We start from the raw sequence: 19,080 nt of genomic DNA on the forward strand, positions 1-19,080 counted from the left end.
TCTTTGTCCCTCTTCATGTTGTTTTCGGTTAAAGAAATAGGTAGTACGAATAGTTAGGATTATTTTTGTGGGGCCTGTGTTTTGTGTCTATTGTGTCTAAAACAAAAAATTAAACAAAATATATAACAAATTAACTAGTTATCAATTAAAAACAGACGAATAATTTTTACTACAAAAGCCGCTAGAAATTAGCAAGTCGTTAGAAAAGTTCAGTCTATTGTTAGAGGCACGCCCGCATGCAACCACCCGCGCATCCACCTCGCCCACCGCCCGACGCAACACCGTAAGGAGAATATAATTATGTATTTTATTGTATGTTGCCTCTTTGGGTGCTCTCTTCTGTCTGTCCATCTGCCAGCCATTCACGGAATTCAATGATTCGAGTCGAAGTGTTCCGTTCCCATCCCATTCCCACATGCAACGGCTAGCTGTGCTTGCAACTGTAAATTACGGACATTTTGTGCTTTCTCTCTCTCTCTCGCCCTTAACACAAATCTACAGAACAAAAAGCTATGCCCGAAAAAATGCAATAATTTTGTGGATGAGTGTGTGTTTGTGTGTGTATGTGTATGTCCGTGAGTTGTCTGCCGCTTGTAACAAAATGTTAAAGAAAAAAAAAACAGGAAACAAAAAAATAAAACAGAAATCAAGATACAAAAAATAAAAAAAAAGTATTAGATTAAACGAAAAACATACAGACTATATTTAAAAGTTGATATAATTAGAATAATATAATTATTATTACACACAATAAACGCAAGTAAAAGGAGAAGTTTTCGCTCTTCGCATTCTCATTTTAGTTACGGATCTTCTTAATTCTCAAGCTGCTCTCATGTCTCTGGTCTGGGATGTTCAACAACAAAAAAAAATGTTAAGTCTACAACTCGTATAAATTGTTGCTCAAACGCGTTTAAAAATATTGATTTTGTCTCCTGCTCCTGCATTCTGAATCTGAATCCTGCATCTGCTATAATTTTTATATGTATAATATATGTATAATAGTTCCATATATGTGTACAAGTTATATATGCATCTCTCGTTTCGATAAAAAGTATCATTAAGCGAAAGGTTCTTTGTTTTTTTGTTTGTTTTTAAATTTTTTATATTTTCGTGTTAACATATTCCGTAATTTCAACATTTGCTTTTTTTGTTTGTTGGTGTTTGTTTGTTTTTGCAGTACAATTTTCTTTAAGAACATTTTTGTTGTTGCTTGGTGTTTTTTCCTCGGTTTATCGCTTTGTGTTTTGTTGTATTTTTTTTGCATTTTCACTATAATGTTATTTGTTGTTTATTTATGTATATAATAGTTTCCTTTTCTACTTCATTTTTGTTTTTGTTTTGTTTGTTTGTTTTGCCTTTTTACATGGGGGAGGTTAGGGTTAAGGGTTAGGAAGGGCTAAGCGGATCATCAAAGTTGTTGTTGCAGTTGTGTGTGTATCAGTAGCGGTCGCGGTTCTGATCGTCATCGGTATTGGAGTTAGAATCTTCGCAATCCTCATCATCATCATCCGAACTATCGGAGCTGCTATCCGAATCGCTTTGATGCTCCTGCGACTGTTGCTGTTGCTGCTGATGCTGAGGATAATGCTGTTCTATCGTCTCAACCGCATGATGCTGCTGCTGTCTCCGCTGCTGTTCCGCGTGTCGTGCCGCCATTTGTGCTGCTTCCACAGGAGCAGTAACAGGAACCGGTGCAGGCGTTGGCGCTGGCGCTGGCGCAGGCGTTGGGGCAGGAGTCGCCTGCAATGTGATCAAGGTCTGGTCATAGTCCGTAACAAGCTGCTTAATGTGGGCCAGCTTGGCTTGCAAGTAGTCGAACCGCTGCTTATCCTCACGTATGGTGCGATCGTTATTGATCCGCTCGTACTCGCTGACAATCTGCCGCTTGATCTGATCGTAGTCTCCGTAGCCGTTGTCGCTACGCCGGGCGCTGTCCATGCGCTCGGAGAGGGTCTGGAAGCGATTTCGCACACCCTCTACACGGGTCAGCAGCTTCCGATACTCATCGTAGTCGCTCTCAAATTCAGTCTTGTAGCGTCTACGCACTTCCAGTGAACGTATGGGCACGTATTGGCTGAAGTCGTAGCGTGGGCACGAGGACGAATCGACATCTGCATTCGCATACGCATGGGTGGCCGCTGCCAACTGCTGTGTCGGCGATGGATGCTGCTGCTGCTGATGGCTATGCTGCTGCTGCTGCTGCTGAAGCTGCTGTTGCTGATGCAGTTGCTGCTGCTGCTGCTGCTGCTGTTGGACGGACGACGCCGATGCGGAACGGGATACGTTGGCGGAGGAGGGAGTTGGAACCTGTTGATGGGAGCCAGAGCTTGAGCTTGAGTTTGAGCTTCTCTGACGCTGCCCTCTGCTGTCGCTGGATGATGATGCACCTGCACCTGCACTTGCACCTGCACCACTACTCGTACGCTTCTTGCTGTTGGAGGCCGCATGTGTGTTGTTGTTGTATGAGTTGTAGTCGCTCTGCTGCTGCTGATGCTGCTGCTGTTGCAGTGGCAGATTGGGCGCCGTCGAAGAACGCTGCTTGCCTCCAGACCCCGATCCTTTTCCTCCTCCAGTGGCTGCTGGCACAAAGCTGGTCGCCAGCTTGGGCGGCGTTGTCGAGGATTTACTGCTGCGATTCGCTGGCATGCTCGTCGTCGCTCCTCCCGTCGTCGCCGTCGACCGATTACGCTCCAGCTGTGTCTCGTAGCCGCTGGAACTGCTCGAATTGCTGCCCGTTGAGTTGCGCTTGTCCTTGCTGCCGCTGCCAACGTTTTGGGAGGAGCTTCCACGTCTACTACTGCTATTGCTCCTCGAGTGCTGCTGCTGCTGCTGCGTCGCTGCTGTTGCTGCCACCGCTGCAGCCGCCGCCGTTGTGCTCATAAACTCCTCCATGTTGTCGAGGACATTGTAGCTGAGATCACTGCTAATGTGATCGTCCAGCGGACCTCCTTGTCGCTGCGGAGGCGTGTATCGGTTTCGGTTCGAGGAGGAGGAGGACGGGGCAGACACGGACACTGAGGAGGAGGACGAGTACGATGTGGCAGAGGGCGGAGTGTCTTTCTTGTAGTGACTGATGCGCTGCTTCTTCGGCTGCACCGTGCTGAACATCGTCTCGTCGTACTCCAGGCTTGTGCGCTTCAGGCTGCCGCCACCAACGCCCCCAGCTCCACCACCACCGCCACCCACTCCACCGCCATTGCCATGCGGCGGTGGGCTACCCGTATGCGTCGATGTAGGGCTCTGTCCGGACGTGGAACTGCCCGCATCGGAGCTCATCGGTGGCGTCAGATTCTGTGGCTTGCGACGCTTCAGCTGCTGCACCTCCTGCTCGCTAAAGTACGGCCAGTTCTCGTCCACGTCGTTCCACATCTGACGCCGCAGGTTGTACGTGTTTTGCGCCATCGTGCTGATGTCCTTGAGTATGCTGGTGATCAGATTTCGCTCCCGCTCGCGTATCCCTTCGTTGTTCAGGCGAGCGAACAGCTCCGGCTTCTTGAAGGCCTTGAGGGCCAGCAAGTGGATCAGTCGCTCCCGAATGGTGCGCCGCGACACCTCAGACATTTTGTTGCCACCGGATGACTTGTTGTTGCCGCTCCTCGAGTTGCCGCCGCCACCACTAACCATTTTGCTGCGCCCGTTTGTCGAGGAGGAGGATATGGCGGAGGTTGTGGTTGTTATATGGTTGCTGTTGCTGTTGTTGATTGGCTGGCTGTCCCTCGGTGAGCTGCCGCTCATGTTGTAGCCCTGCGATATTCCATTGGCAAATGTAGAGGCCAGCGAGGAGGCCGAGTTGTTGCTGTTGTTGTTGCTGTGGTAACGATTCGACGACGCTCCACCGCCATTGACTGTGCCGCTGCCACCCAGCGTACTTGGATTTGGCGATCGTTGTGATGCTGTGGCGGACGCATACGATGTGGCATACGATGATGATCCTATTCCTGATCCTGCTACCCCTAGTGCTCCTCCTACTCCTAGACCATTAAATGGCGATGTACCTAACTTACGACTATTGTTGTTGTTGCTGTTGCTATTAAAACTATTGCTGCTGCTGCTGTTGCTGTTGTTCCCACTGTTGTTGTTGTTGCTGCTGTTGCTGTGATGATGAAATGCTGTCGTCGTCGTCGTCGTCGTCGTCGTCAGGGAGGATGAGGACGATGATGGGGCCTTCTTCACTTTCCGCCCAATATCCGACTGATTTGGCTTGATCTCCCGTATGCACTTGCTCTTCTCCGTCTCCTCGGCAATGGCCATTTTCGTGCGTGTCGTATCGTAGACATCGTCGTTGGCATGTATCCGCATCCGGAGCGTGACCGCACCGAGTACGCCGAGGCTCTGTTGCTGCTGCTGTACGCACTCGAGGGTACCCTCCATGTTGTTGATGGTGAAACCAAATTTACGCCCTCCATTGTCCATGTGGCTGCCGCCAGTGTTGCTGCTGCCGCCAGAAGGTAGGTTGTTGCCATTGTTGCTGCTTGTATGGCCCTCGGTTTTCGAGGGTCGGGATGGGAACTGTATGACGCCGGTGTTGCCAATGAACTGGATCTTGGCCCGCTGGCCGGGCTGCAGGCGTTTGGCATTGTCATCCCGCTGGTATTCCTCGATTGCACGGAAGGCGGAGTCGGTGAGCTTGACGATGATGTACTCCTTGCTATCATCGGTGTAACGGTGGCTTTGCGACATACCATAATTGCCAGACGAGAGTGCATTGGGCAGGCATTTTGCTGACGCAATCGAATTGGTCATAACGTGCGCGCAATTAGCCGCAAATCGAATCGAACCAGATCAGATCAGATGTTCAGATGTTCAAACTGTGATTTCCAATGTTTCCTTTCCTTCTATGGATGGTGCCGTTGCACGATGAATGGCGGGGCGATATGCGATAGGTGAGAGTGTGGGCAGGATGCTTGGCCAGCCAGTGTTGCAAAATAATGGAAAACAGCCCGAATGATAGACCAAACGGGTGTGTAAAGGAGGGAAGGAAGCGCACAAATTGGAACGTTTGGACGTCTGGAAGGGTGCCTCTGGAAGATGCGTTTGTTGCTCCTGTTGTTGGTTGTTTCTGTTGTGATGCTTTCCACTTGTTGTTATTTCTGTGTAATTTAATAATGTTTTTAGTTTAGTATGTTGTAATCGTATAATAAATTTCGTTGTTGCTAAGACGTGTGCTCTGACCCTCACACGTTCACATAAATATATTGCACTCTCACAAACACGCATGCACACACACTGAGAGAGAGAGGTGCACAGATATATGTATCTCCGTCTCTTTTGGCTGAGTTAAGCTGAGTTTTATTAAAAAATAAACGTTTTTATTTCAAATGCAGGCAAGGATCAATACACGCAACCGGTCCGTAAATGTATAGCTGTATTTTGCTTCCTTTTCAGTGGAGAATATCACTTCCGTATGGAAGACATATTTTTTTTTTGTATTGTGTCTGTCTACTTTCAAAAAGAGTCTTCTGGTAGATATTTGCACTCCCAATTGTACCCGCTCTTTGCTTTGCGTTACTTCTCTCGCTCTCTCTCTCTCTCTCTCTCTCTCTCTCTGAATCTCTAGCAGTCTGTCGGTTGTCTTTCGATGTGTGTGCTCTTTGCAAATAACACAATTTCTTTTGTTAAATAATATGGTGTTTTAATTGGGTTAAGGTAGGCGCATGTATGCTCTGTTGCTGCTTTTGCTTCTGCAGGCGGGCGGGCGAACGGGGGTGTGCTACTGGTACTGCTTTTGGTGCTGCCGTTACTTTTGTTGTAGTTGTTAAATTCGCTTGTTGAAATTGCCGTAGCGGCAGCGACAGTCGCTCCTGCGCCAGGTGCCAACAGTTGTCAATGTATTTGTTGATGTATGTATGCATGTGCATACACATGTATGTAAGAGGTGCTCTCAGGTCAGTCAGCGGCGGCCATAAGCAAAATCAAAGACAACGGCAGCAGCAGCAGCAATCAAATCAATGCTGCGCTACTCTGCTCACACACGTCCGTGACTGCTTTTTCTCTCTCGCTCTTGCTCGGCTCCTTGCCTTGCTTTTGCTTGTGCTTCTGCTGCTGCTGCCGTCACTGTCGATCGCAGCGAGAGCGTTGAAGCGAGACAACTGCTGTTTTGATTGGCTTCTCCGTTGTGTTGTTTTTGTTGTTTCTGCTTGATCTTTTTTCTTTTCGCTTTTTGCTAAAAATCATCTGTGCTTGTACGTTGATTTTTATATATTTTACTTCTGCCTCTGGCTATGGCAATGGCTCTGGCTCTGCTTATTATATTTTCTTGTCCACATCTATATTAGTTGCACATCGATACATATGTATGTACATATATATATATATATATATATTTAAATATGTATGCATGAATGTATGTGGAGGCCTACATGCATGTGTATATCTTTTACTTTGCACACTCACAACGCACACACTCACGTTTCAGTTGAAATATTTTGTTAATTTTAAATGCCTTTTAACCACTTTTTCTCTTTCCGCTATTGATGTATGCGTGTACACATGTACATATTTCGCTTTAAACTTTTACTCAAGACATTTTCGGTTTTGGAATTCTTGTATTTGTATCTGTGTTGTACTTGGCACTGGAATTTTCATATATTTCTTTATAGCTAAAGTTCCGATTCACATTTATTTACACGTTTCACTCGGCTCACAATGTTTTCTTGTGTTTTATTGCAATTTATTTGCCTTCTTTTGTATGGGATCAGGGGCTGTATGTGAGTCCCAAGGTATCTTAATCAACGTACAAAAGGTATCTGCTAAATGAAATCGAAACGAGTTGCTTTCAAGTGGTTGCCCGTCGCCGTCGTCTGCTCTCCGCCTCTTCTCTGCTCCGCTCTCTGTGCTGTGTGCTGTGCACTCGTTTATTACACCGCTCACTCCGCCCCGTGGCCCATGTAGCAGGCGACAACGAGTGCGACGGAGCAGATCACTGAGGTGGCTGCTCTCTCTCTTTCTCTCTATCTTTGGCTCTCCCTCTCTTAGGTGCGCTCTCGTTAGGCCATGTATTAACGTACGTACGTGCCTTGTATCACTTGCCTTGCTGTCTTTCGGCCACAGCTCTGGGCTCTAGCTCTTGATGTTGTTACTTTTGTTGTAGTTGAAGCGTGTGGAGCAAAGCGAAAAACGAAAACAAGTTTGCGATAAAATGTGCGCACTTGGCACTGTCTCAGCCAGCAACGTTCCCCGTTAGACGTAAGGTCTGTTGTTCTCTTTGGTTGGCGACTCTCTTATGACTTCTCTTTTGTGTAGTCTGCATGCATTCGTGCGTGTGTGTCAGCTCACGTCTTAGCAAAAACATTACCAAAAAAAATTAACCAAATAGCTTACTTTATGCTTGGAAAAATTGCAGTCGAGGTCTAGGTGCAGGTACAAAATATGAAAGAAAATATTTCAGCTTTATATCGAAAAGTAAACAAGGACAATGCACTTATGTACTTACAATGGGATATTCTAGAATAATGGATCTTTGTTGTATTGCTTTTTTGTTGTTGTTGGAACAGCTGTTCTGCCACCTGTATGCCCCCACACACGTCACACGTAGTAGTTTCGCTCTCTCTCTCTCTCTCTCTGCGCCGTTTCCCCAACAGCAGCAACAACAACTATCCCAATCAGCTGTTGCTCGCTCGCTCTCTCGCCCTCTCGCTCACTGCCTGCAACACTGCTCACAACACAGTGCAGTGTTGGTAAGTGCGATGGGCGGAGTGCTTTAAGCTTTCAAATGGCCGTATTGTTTGATGCTGCTCCAACTGCGGCGGCTGCGGCTGCTTGTCTATAAAATTGTGACCAATTTTAGTTTAAATTCACATTTATGGCATATTTGTAGAATTGTTTCGTACTTAGTTGTTGGCGATTGGTTGGTTAATTGTTGGATTGCTGTGCCTTGTCGTCGTCCTCTTTGATTTCTGCTGTTACGTTTTGATTTGTATTTTGTTGTTTGGAATATTGCAATGTTCTTAATTTCACTGTACACTCTGATAAGAGAAAATTTGTTGTAATAATTTTTGTATTTAACACTTGTGATTTTCTTTTGTTTCCACTTCACACATCCGGTTCAGTACTCCTCCGCTTCCGTAATTCTCCTTTACTGTTTATTTCGCGTTACGCGGGGATCTAACGATCATTCGTTTTGAAAAACTCAGCTGTTTTATGTTTACGTTGAGTGCCCGCTACGTAGGCTCTCGCTACTAACTCACTCACTCTCTTGTTGCCGACTCTCTTAAAGTTGCTCTTTCTTTGAGAAAATTAAGAGTGCAGACACTCGCTCTGTCATATTTTTTTTGCATGCGGTTGGTTTTGTTCACTTTTGACATTTTTGCATACAAAAATTTTCCGCTTTCAGGTAGATTTACCGTAGCGGCTGCTCCCTTTTGCATGTGTGCGTCTGTGTGCGTTCACATTTTTGGCGTGGCTTCGTTTTGTTCATGCATGGTCGTGTTGTCTGATGTCGTGCGCCTGTTTTTGTCTACCGTTTGACTGCCGCCTCTCTTGGGTCTATACTCTCTTCTGGCCGGGGCTTATCTCTGTTCTATTCTCATACACACATTCACATTTTTGAACCAACGAATGTTTCCTAGTATTTAACAATGAAACTTTATTTTTATTTCGTTTATTACTTTTTTTTGCCAGTGGGTAAAACAGTCAAGGGCGCACGCACACGCACACCTTGCTGTTCTTCAAGTGGAACTCCCCGTGAATGGTAAGGGAGCGGTGGCAGGTATCTGGAATAGCCAAAACGAAGAGATACCAAAGACAGAAAGGAAGAGAGTGTGGCCGCAGCTGATCATGGCAGGTGAATAGGAAGGAAATAAGGGATTTGTTCCTTTAAAGCGTTCCCCTCGGGTTACCCCGTCAATATGCACACATAAACAACCCACTTTTCAACAAGCCCGCGCGCGTGGGGCGCCCACTCCCAATACTTCCCGCATCATATTATATACCCGCTAGTGTAAGAACGTAGTAGTAAAGTAAGAAAATTCAGAGAATAAATGAAGGAATATAAAAAACACACACAAAGCAGCGACAACCCCACTCAGTCAAGGTAAAAACTTTATAAACTCATTTATACATAAATATGTACATATGTACAATGTCGCGGCTGTGGCTGTGTAGTAAACCATTTGTAGTCAACTCTAAACAAATTAGCTAAAACCAAATACAACAAACGCGAAAACGAAACAAAGAGAGGGAGCAGCGCAGCAGCAAAAAAACAATTTCAAGTTTTGTTTGGCTACAACAACAGGAACACTGAAAATGCCGCTCAAAAAGCATTGAGAGCCGCTGAACGACAAAAGGCCAATGCACTCTCCCAGCAAGAGAGGAGGGATGTACATATGAAGAAGGATAAAAAGAAAGAAACAGAACGAACAAGAGGGAAAGAGAGACGGAAGGCCAAGGATAAGATAAGGGAGCGAGCAAGAAGGACAAATAGCAGGGGGAGAAGCAGGCAAGGATACGCAGCGGGCGGGACTTTAAGGCTACCAAAGGAAATGCACACAAGTACATACAGGAACAAATTCTCGCATGTACGGCAGAGCAGGACGACTTCTTCAACAGCTGGCCCGCATCAGGCAACAGGAGGGAGCCGACGCAGGCATCAACCACCGCAATACAATAATACAATACTCGCACACACATTCATCCATACATAAATGGAAACTTTAATAAAATACAATACGTGAGAGAGTAAAGGAATGATCAAAAGAAAACTGGAGAGGGATGGAGGAGGAGATGCATTCACGTGAATCTACAAACATAAAACTATACATATGTATGTACATATGTATATATAATATGCGTATCTACATACATACGTACATATGTATTTATGTATGTATCTCATGGTTGAAAAATTGATGAAGCAGCTGTCAGCTGTGTGGAATAATTTTCTTTGTACTGTGCCCCTGTGTGCTGCGATTCTTTGGCACTGTAACAACAACAGCAACAGCAACAAGAACATGAAGCAGAAGAACTACCCAAACCACCGATAACAATGTCAAGTCAAATGAATGAGGAAGTGATGCAAAACAAAAACAAGGTTTAGTAAGAATAGGGTAAGTTATTTCGAGCAAAATGTCATCGTTTTTTATGGCTCCACAATCGATTTTCACTTGGTGTTGTTTGTTGTTGTCAAGGCAAGAGAGAGGCTGCCTGATTAATCATTGCTGAAGTTACAGGGTTGCCACCTACACACCAACACCCAGCAGCCGCACGAGCGACCCACCAGGGCTGCATGCAAAAATGCGACCAAAACGCTATCAAACCACTTTCAATGTGGCTGGGCTGGCTTATCACTGCACGTGTCACGCGCCTGAGAACGTGGTTCCAATGCAAGATCGGCATTGGCCAAAACATGGGCTTTGGCTTCAATATTGGTAAAATGTTTGATGTTATCATTTGAAAATATGATCTGGCAGCCCTGCCAGACTTTGCACCTACTATTAAAAAATAACAGTGCTTGAAATGCAAGCGACAACGGCGACAGCTGAGAGCAATAACGGCTTCGGTACTAAGTACAAATGTGTGTTTGAGCACCAAACATACATTCATACATACAAGCATACATCGACAAGTATGTACATGTGTGCACGTAAGTATGTGTGAAGTGAATAATCAATTGCCAGAGCAGATAATGATGGCAAACCGAATGGAAAGGGGACGTACACTGAGGGGGACTGTGACGAGGACGGACGCCTTATTGGTAATTGCCCACATGGGAATCCCAAATGCCTTGGACATTGTACATACATACATTCATACATATACAAATATTTCTGTTGTGTTTTCCCCATTTTGGTGCATTTTCAAAACGCACACACATACAAAAGGCAAGAGAGAGAGAGCCAAGTTTTCACACACAATCACACACACTTCTATTTTATATAATAAAATGGCAATATTTTACATTTTATCTTCAGCGCTAAGCTATTTATAGTCCAGAAATGACAGCCACAACAAAAACAACATCAGCAGCAGCACCCACAAATGCCCTCTCTGCGTGAGCGTGTATAAGTGATTCTCTCACTCACTCTCCCCTCTCCATCACTCTCTCTCTCCTCTCTCTGTGTGTGTGTATGTCTGTGAATCACAGAACAAATCGAGTAAGGAAATATTTTACGATGAAAAATAAATATGTACTTTATATAAAACAAAAAAGGTGTTAAACGCCCCGTCGTCTCGCACATGCAATTCGATTCTCTCTGCTTGGTTCCGACAATTTCCAACACAGCATCAATTGCACACTCTATCCCCGTTAGAGGTTATTAACCGTTAGATGTCATCAAAAGAAACTTGAAGAGAATAGGCTTACAACAGATTAAGTACATATTTATGTACCGAGTAAGTGTGTAATAATACAAATCAGATTGCATGGTATCGATAGAGTCGATGCAGGTATGCCTGCATTTATTTAATTTAAAGGTTCACCTTTGAAAGCCATTAAACGTTTTTTCAATCAATATGAATAAATACTTTTTCATGAAAAATCAGTCGTTCCTTTCGTTCGTTGGAAAAACAGAGCCTAAGATTAATCGGTAACAATTTATTTGTTCCCAGAATAATAATAAAACCTTTGAGACAAGTGGAATATCTCCTAAGCTTCTTGGAGCGCTGAACTCTGACGCCTTTTGGCAATATAAATAAAACAGAATGCGGGGCAATAAAATAAAAGGAAGGTACACTGAACTTGTGGCCTCAGGAGAACTCCCTCTCTCTCTCTCTCTCTCTCTCTCTCTCTCGAGGCAGAGACATCTAAAGAATCGACACAACAAATGTACCGTGTTCGTTCAATGACCGATTTGAACCACAACCAGCTTGAAGCGATCCGATCATTGCATAATTCAGAGAATGTAATTCTTTAAAACAAAAAAAGAACCCAAATGTTAAACGGAAATGCGTAATTCAAGCGTTCTCCGTGCTCTATCTCTCTATGTCAAAGAGTCTATGAAATTGATACCCCGAAAAGAGTAAAGGAGAAGGAACTGAAATCGGAAAAACATTGACCGTGAATCGGCATAAATTTGGTATTTCAACATACATAGACATATCTGGATCTTGGGGCACACACACACCACAACTTTAGATTAGATTAATAATGTTGCGTGTGTGGTTGCGTGCGTTTGTGTCTCGAAACTTATTTACGCGGACATTGTTATCTGTTAATTTGAACGCCGCAACTAAAACAAAAACAATTACCGCTCTTAATCGATGGTGCGGGGGGATGTGGTGCTTGGATAAAGAAAGCTTTTAGCAGCTGTTTCACCAAAAAAACCGCATTCAAATGCATGCATGTGTGTGTGTGTGTGAGTTGTGTTTCTACGAAGCTTTGTTTTAATGAACCTGACCTGAGCCCCTGCTCCCACCGTCAGAGAATCTGGTTTTGGTCGAACCAAAATAAAAATCGTCAATAAAAAGCAATTTGAATTTAATCAGAAAATGGCACGAAGAGGAGGATATGAACATAGAAACCACCGGCACAGCGGCACACGTTGTTTCCCCATTCCTTGTTTTTGTTTTTGCTGTAGAAACAACAGGTTTTTAACATTTTGTTGGTTAATAGAAGAATTATAGACAATAGATTGGAAACTCAAAGCAAATGACGTTTGTCCTAAAGCTACTGCAGCGGTGTTCAGAAATAAAATGGGATTAAAGAATGATCTCCAGGGGTATAATAAATAGCATCTTCAGCATTGGGACAAGCCCATTTGGAACCTCATACCACTAATTATGGGTCAATTATCGAGCTAAGCCAAGCGGCGGAATACCAGACCTAAGAAAAAGCCCCCGAAATGCTACATCTGCCACGGCCCCCCCATAAACATCTTGTTTGTGTGTTGCCAACTGGTTGGAGTGTTTATCGGTTAGCTTTTTATACAATTTAAATAAAATCAAGCTGTTTTTTGTTTTTCCCAAAAGCAAAACTTAAATAAATTTCTAATAAAAAAACTTTTTATATGTGTTTCGTAACGACAAAAAACACACAGGCAGGCCACAAAGCCGCAAAGTACGATATCTTCTGCTGCTGTGTGGCGGCACTCACACACCCATACACTCACACATATGCATGCTAATCAACAACACCCAAAAAGCTAAAAAGCCCCGAGAGCCAATGGAAAACCCGATACAAAACATGGCCCGGGTGAGGCGGATGGAGAGGTTGCGCGGCAACTAGAAGGCTTCGAAAGACAAGACCAGGCCAGGCCAGGCCAGTCCACTCCACTCCAAGACAGAGATTCGATTCGAATTGAGAGTGAGCGGTGGTGGTGGTGGTGCTACAGCACCGAAGCGTTCGCTTCGAAAAACTTGTCTTCCCAGATTCAGTTTGGATTTCTTCTTATTGGATCAGAGGCCAGAGACGAAGCGCGCGATACGATACGATACGAGACGAGACAACACCAAAAACAAAAGCCACAAAACAGCAACACTGTTGGCAATTTGGAACTGGACTAAAAACGGACTTGAAAGAAACCAACAGCCAACCAACCAACCAACCAAACAGCAACAACAACAACATTGGGATTGGAGTGACTACCAACGACCGACGACCGACGACTGGTATTTCCCTCTCTGGGGCTTGTTATGAATTTGTAGCTGGCTGGGCTGAGCTGTTGCCGTGTCTTTCATTATAAAAAATGAATATACATTTTGTATATACCTGCGTACGAGTATATGGAGGCTATATCTTTTCAACAAATTACTGAAGGTCACTCAAACCCCCCGAAGTGTACAAGCAACTTTTTAATATTTCATTTAAAATCTATATAAATGGGTCTGTGATGGGTTGCATCCCAGCGTTGAAGTTTTCGTTTACATTTGGGTATTTTGGGTTTGGATTTGGATTTGAGTAAAAGGTTGAAACAAATTTGTCATGGCTTTCCCTTTGCACCCACTTATTACTCGTACTCGTCGTTCGTAGTGATGGCTAATTGAACTTCCGCAGATTTCTGTGCACGCTATGTCAGATCGTCATCAGTGTATGGCCATCACCTTGCCGCCGCCTGGTGCCTTGCGGATTGTCTATGCGCCGTAGTTTCCGGTGTGTTCCGGTGTCTGTTTGCATCCACACAAATGTGAATGTGCTGGAACTGGGGTACATATCTACACTTTTCACAAATCGCTTTTCAGTCAACAAACAAGTAGGAAAAATCAGGATACACAGCCATACATACATATGTTAGCGCTGTGCCTGCTCGCTGGGGGGTGGTTGAGAGAGTGCACCAAAAAGCCAAAGCCCAAAGCTAAAAATCCACAAACCCAACCCACAACGAGCCAAAGCCATAAAAACCTCAAAGCGGTGCATGTGAGAAATGAAAGATACGAAAAATTATATAAACATTATAGGCAAGAGCGTGAGTACGAGTAAAGCAACCGCAAAACAACAAGTACAACAAGACCAGAGTTGCAGCTACAACCTCACAAGCTCAAACAACTACAACGATATGTAACAAGAGGCAGCGAGCAGTCAGCAGCCAGGCTTGGTGGTGGTGGCAGAGACACAAAACCAAACCACGAATACCAGACCAGACCAGGGCTCTCTCGGGGTGTGCTGGCTGTCAACTACTTTTGCTTTTGTTATGCCTCTGCCCTGTCTCTTGGGTTGGTAATTTTAATGTTGGTTGTGTTTTTTTGTCGGTTTTATTTTCTGGTTTCTCAGCCCCGCGAGACGAGAAACTATGCCAAAGTTAACGACGGATTACAATAATCAAAATACATACGGGTACACACACACACATACACACACACTCGCTCATACAGAGTCAGTAAAGTCGTGGCAATGGCGTTCGTTGGCAACAATTATGCACCTAGTTGGCAATGCGCCGCTACGGCTAAGTCAGAGTGACAGCTTGCAGCACTAGCAACTAATTGGCTAATTAGACAACACTGGTAAAACAAACGATTTCGATTACATGTGCCAAAAACTAGCATCGATATCGAGGAGATAGCGGGGGCACACAACAACAAGTTCGACACAAATAAATTTATGTGTGGTGCCAGGCCATAAAAGCTTTTCCACCCTGCGCACGCACACACCCAGAATAGAAAATAAAATAGTTACCCATAAACCTATTTATGGTAACAATTGAACACAAAAAATGAGGAATTGTTATGACAAAGGCGGAACCCCCGGGCAATTACAATTAAGTTAACCAATTATAAACAAAAAGCACCCCACTGAGTGTTCTTGTGTGTAGCGGGGCGAGAGACAAGAGCGAAAGAGGTCCGAGAAACGGAAACCGCAATGGAGGAAACCGATACGAACGGCATTTGGCCATAGGACCATTTGTTTCTTTTTTTTTTTGGCATTTTCGCTTGGTACGCGCTACGCTCAAATTCGTAAACATTTACATATGCAAATATTAATGACCTTCACTTTCGCCACCTCCTCTCTGTCCAAATCGCATTGATATGCAGAAGGGGTGTCCAGAAGAGAGCATCGCAGTCCGAGCGAGACATAGCAACAGAGAACAGTTATTTGTAAGCTTCCCAATAATATCGGAAAAAGCGATCTCAACAATCTGTTCTGCTTTGAATGTTTCGAAATAATTAAACATGTAAAATACATAAACGATCTACACAGCTAAATGTATCGCAACTTCCAAAATATCAATTGATGTCTGAACTTTGCCACAATGTGCATGCGAAGGTGGTTTCAGTGGGATGTGTGTCGTGTGCGACGCATAATTTGACACAGAATACACACACATGTACAGAAAACAACACTCGAACGAACAAAACTGAAACGCGGCCTGGCCTTCCCTCTCTACCGCTGCTCGTGATCGAGCAACAGCACAATTACTGTAAATAGGTAGAAAAAGACAGCACAAACAACAAGCAGTTGCACAAATATTAAAAAGCACACATTGAAACAGGAACAGACACAGATAGACACACGCAAAAGGTATTACAGTAATCAATGTCAAATGATGCCGATTTCATTTGTGTGCACAAAACGGCAAAATATGCCCGACAGTCTGTCCTATTGTGATTTTATAGTTGTGGTGGTACGGCCACACCAACACTAATACCAGCTAGTTTTAAAGAGCGAAAAATACGCGTCAAATGTCAAAATGAAAAGAACAGCAGCAACAAATACCTCGCATATGTATGTATGTATGTACATATGTTTACGTATAAAAAAGCCCCCCAATAAGAAAATGAGCGTTATATTTGAGAGAATGGTTCCCAAGCGAAAATAATATTTACATTTCGTATTTGAGCTGCAGATAGTTTTGTAGATTTTAAGAGCAAGTAAACTTTTGAAATGCCAGCACACAAACTCTCATACACTCAAACAATTGGACACACACATGCGGATATAAAAAAGCACCACTTGTTGTTGGCATGATTAAATGCAATGCGTGCGAGTGTGACGGCACGTTGTAGTTTCGTGCTCGCGTTCGCAAAAGCAAGGTAAGATCGAGACACCAACACGACACACATGTAAACACATATGCCATCTGTGAAGCAGCTCTCGTACACACACAAACTATATACTTTCACTTCTTGTATTGAATTTTATTTCTCTTGGCGCCACGTTGTTGTTGTTTCATATAATTTTTGAGTCGGATATCTACATATGTCTGCATGTACATATGTATTTTCAAGTGGATATTTATATTTGCCTGTCACTCGGCAACAGGCAAATAAAAGAATAGGTGGCTAGAAAACACTTTTTGCGTTCATCTTTATTACAAGAAAATCCCATAAACGACAAACTGTTTGAACAGAAGGTCCCCGGTCCCTAGCGATGCGAGCCCATCTACGCAAGTCCAGGGCGCAGCGTACGTAAGCAGCAATCTCCGAATACGTCATTGAAACTCTCTACCTCGTCCACCTCCTCACTTGCATTACTGCACAAAATAGTGGCACTCGACCACACACATACACAATAAAATACACTAGCACTTACACCTACAAACAGCAAGTTCGCCCGATCTCTTTTCCTCTCTCCCACAAACTGTATTTCCATCTCACTTGCTGTTGTTTTTGTGCAATTTATGCAATGTCGCATTACTCGATTGTTTACTTATAGGAGACAATGACTAACCATAAATTATGAAAAATAAATTGCGGTTTGTTTGTTTGTCATTCATGTACGGGTGCAAAAATAAACACTTTCATCATCTGGTTAACACATGCTTTCTGAATATTTTATTAAATATAGGTTAAAAAAAATGAATCCAAAACCGGCAATGGGTGAGAATTGGTTCAAACGAAGCGCTCGATTGTTGGTGAAATCAAAGAGAAGTCAGTCTTGGTCTTGGATGGGATTTCTTTGGAATGCTGAAGTTGCGAAATGAGAGCCGACGCGAAACGGCGAGACGTCAAGAGACAACCAACGCGAGCAAGTGGGCCAGCTAGCCAGGCAGGCGAGGGAATGGGGAAGGGGAGGGAAAGAGAGCGCTCTAACGTCACAAATGGGGAGGCGGCTGGGTACATCATCATCCATCTATTTTCTATACATTTGTATGTGCATAAATCGATGTTACTTAGCGGGCGGGTAAACAAACAACCACACAAGGATAACGCCACTACAGCAGAAAATCTAATTAGAACGAGCGACTCACAAACAGCAAGAGCAACAAACAAAAGTTGAATGTTAAAATTAGACGCACACCTCTGCTCTTCTCCCGCTTCCACCCACGTTCTTGTTCTAGGATAACTTCTACACTCACACCCACACACATACATTTGTACGTACATACATATGTAGCTAGACGTACGCCCACAATGCAACAGCGTCGAGAATGAGAATCACAAATTGGGGGCAGGGACAGGCAGAGGGCAGGCAGCAGCGGCAGTAGCAGTAGACAACGGGAACAGCTGCGAGCGAATTAACATAAATTGTATGCAAAATTGGGGTTGATAATATTGTTGTTACATGGCGGCGGCGACATATTGTTTATTGGTTTTCTGCTACAGCTACATTCCAGCAATTTCCTTGCCAGGCTCTCGCCTCTCTCTCTCTCTCTCTGTACTATTTCTCTCTTCTTTTCTTTTTCAGTGCTGCTTCTTACTTGTGTGTTGGCATATTTTGGTTAAGTGGTTTTTTTTGTGGTATTTTATACGGTAGCGGCACTTTTATGAAAGTTGATTTTACTATTTCATTTGTATGGTTATTTAAAAATGTAATTGAAACGCGAAAAATACGTTTTCGATGGTATTTTTTTTTTTTAGTTTGTTCAAGAGTCGGGTTGGGGCGACGGCAGACGGCGACGTTAGCTGGAGCGCGCGTGCATAACACGCACACATACAGACACATACACAAAGTGGAGAAATCAATCAAGAGTGAACAGCCGGAAGGGGGGAGCACCGTGTGGAGTGGAAGGAAAATCACATATGTATATTCATCTATGTAAAAGCGACAACATTTTCACGCATCTTTGTTTCGTTCCGATTTGAGCATGTGTATTAAATTTTTTACTCGCTTCTTTTCCTTTCTTACACAATATTTCTGATAATTTTCAGATTTTTGCACTCACTTCTTTCTTAATTATATTACGCACTGGATTTCTCGGTTAACACTTAATTGAGCCGCTTGCAAACGATGCTGTTACGAATAATGCACGTATTTCCCTTAAACTACAGTTCTCTTTATAATTAATAGTGTAATCTGATTTAACAAAAAATTTAGAAAATCACGTCATGGCTGCCACGTCCAAGCAACAATGAAATGAATGTAAGTGGTGGCTCTCAATTTCGCGATTTCTGGATTTCGGCCGTTCTACAATACGGTCCGATTGTTATCGCAACACGGTTACACTGCGACTGGTATTGCGTCCGCTTTCGAATGCGGTCATACTGCGAGTTTTTCAACTCGACATTTTAATGCACATTTAATGGCCGAAATCGTCCCTATTTAATATATAGCCCCCTAATTAATATATGACTAATATGCGAACAAAGTCACGCCTGTTTTTATCCATCTAATAAGTGTTTTACACGCCGATAGACCAAAACAACCGCGAACAACAGATGTTTTGGTGTGCGAGCAGGACGGCTATAAGTGTCTTGCATTCGCGAAACGAGAGAATACAAAAATGCAATAATAAATTTGTGTAGAATGAAGGAGGCGCAAAATCGAAGAAAAAC

General features: G+C 43.8%; 2 protein-coding genes across 8 annotated transcripts in view; both read right to left on the minus strand.

The window, feature by feature from the left end:
• Nucleotides 1-19,080, minus strand: part of LOC117894396 (chromodomain-helicase-DNA-binding protein Mi-2 homolog) — a 28,466-nt gene that overhangs the window by 8,957 nt on the left and 429 nt on the right. The window lies entirely within an intron of this gene.
• LOC117894398 (RNA polymerase II elongation factor Ell) lies at nt 1,325-18,662 on the minus strand. Of its 4 annotated transcripts, none has more exons than XM_034801406.1 (5): nt 18,495-18,662; nt 7,830-7,964; nt 7,433-7,762; nt 7,321-7,349; nt 1,325-5,090 (listed from the first exon to the last, which is right to left on the minus strand). In XM_034801406.1, the coding sequence occupies exon 5, from the start codon at nt 4,741-4,743 to the stop codon at nt 1,438-1,440; it is 3,306 nt and encodes a 1,101-aa protein (XP_034657297.1). In that variant the 5' UTR covers nt 4,744-5,090; nt 7,321-7,349; nt 7,433-7,762; nt 7,830-7,964; nt 18,495-18,662; the 3' UTR covers nt 1,325-1,437. The 4 variants fall into 4 exon arrangements, with proteins under 4 accessions (XP_034657297.1, XP_034657295.1, XP_034657296.1 ...); XM_034801404.1 differs by having other exon boundaries at nt 18,471-18,662; XM_034801405.1 differs by having other exon boundaries at nt 18,434-18,662.

The sequence above is a fragment of the Drosophila subobscura genome, chromosome J (genome assembly GCF_008121235.1).
Source record: "Drosophila subobscura isolate 14011-0131.10 chromosome J, UCBerk_Dsub_1.0, whole genome shotgun sequence".
NCBI lineage: Eukaryota > Metazoa > Arthropoda > Insecta > Diptera > Drosophilidae > Drosophila > Drosophila subobscura.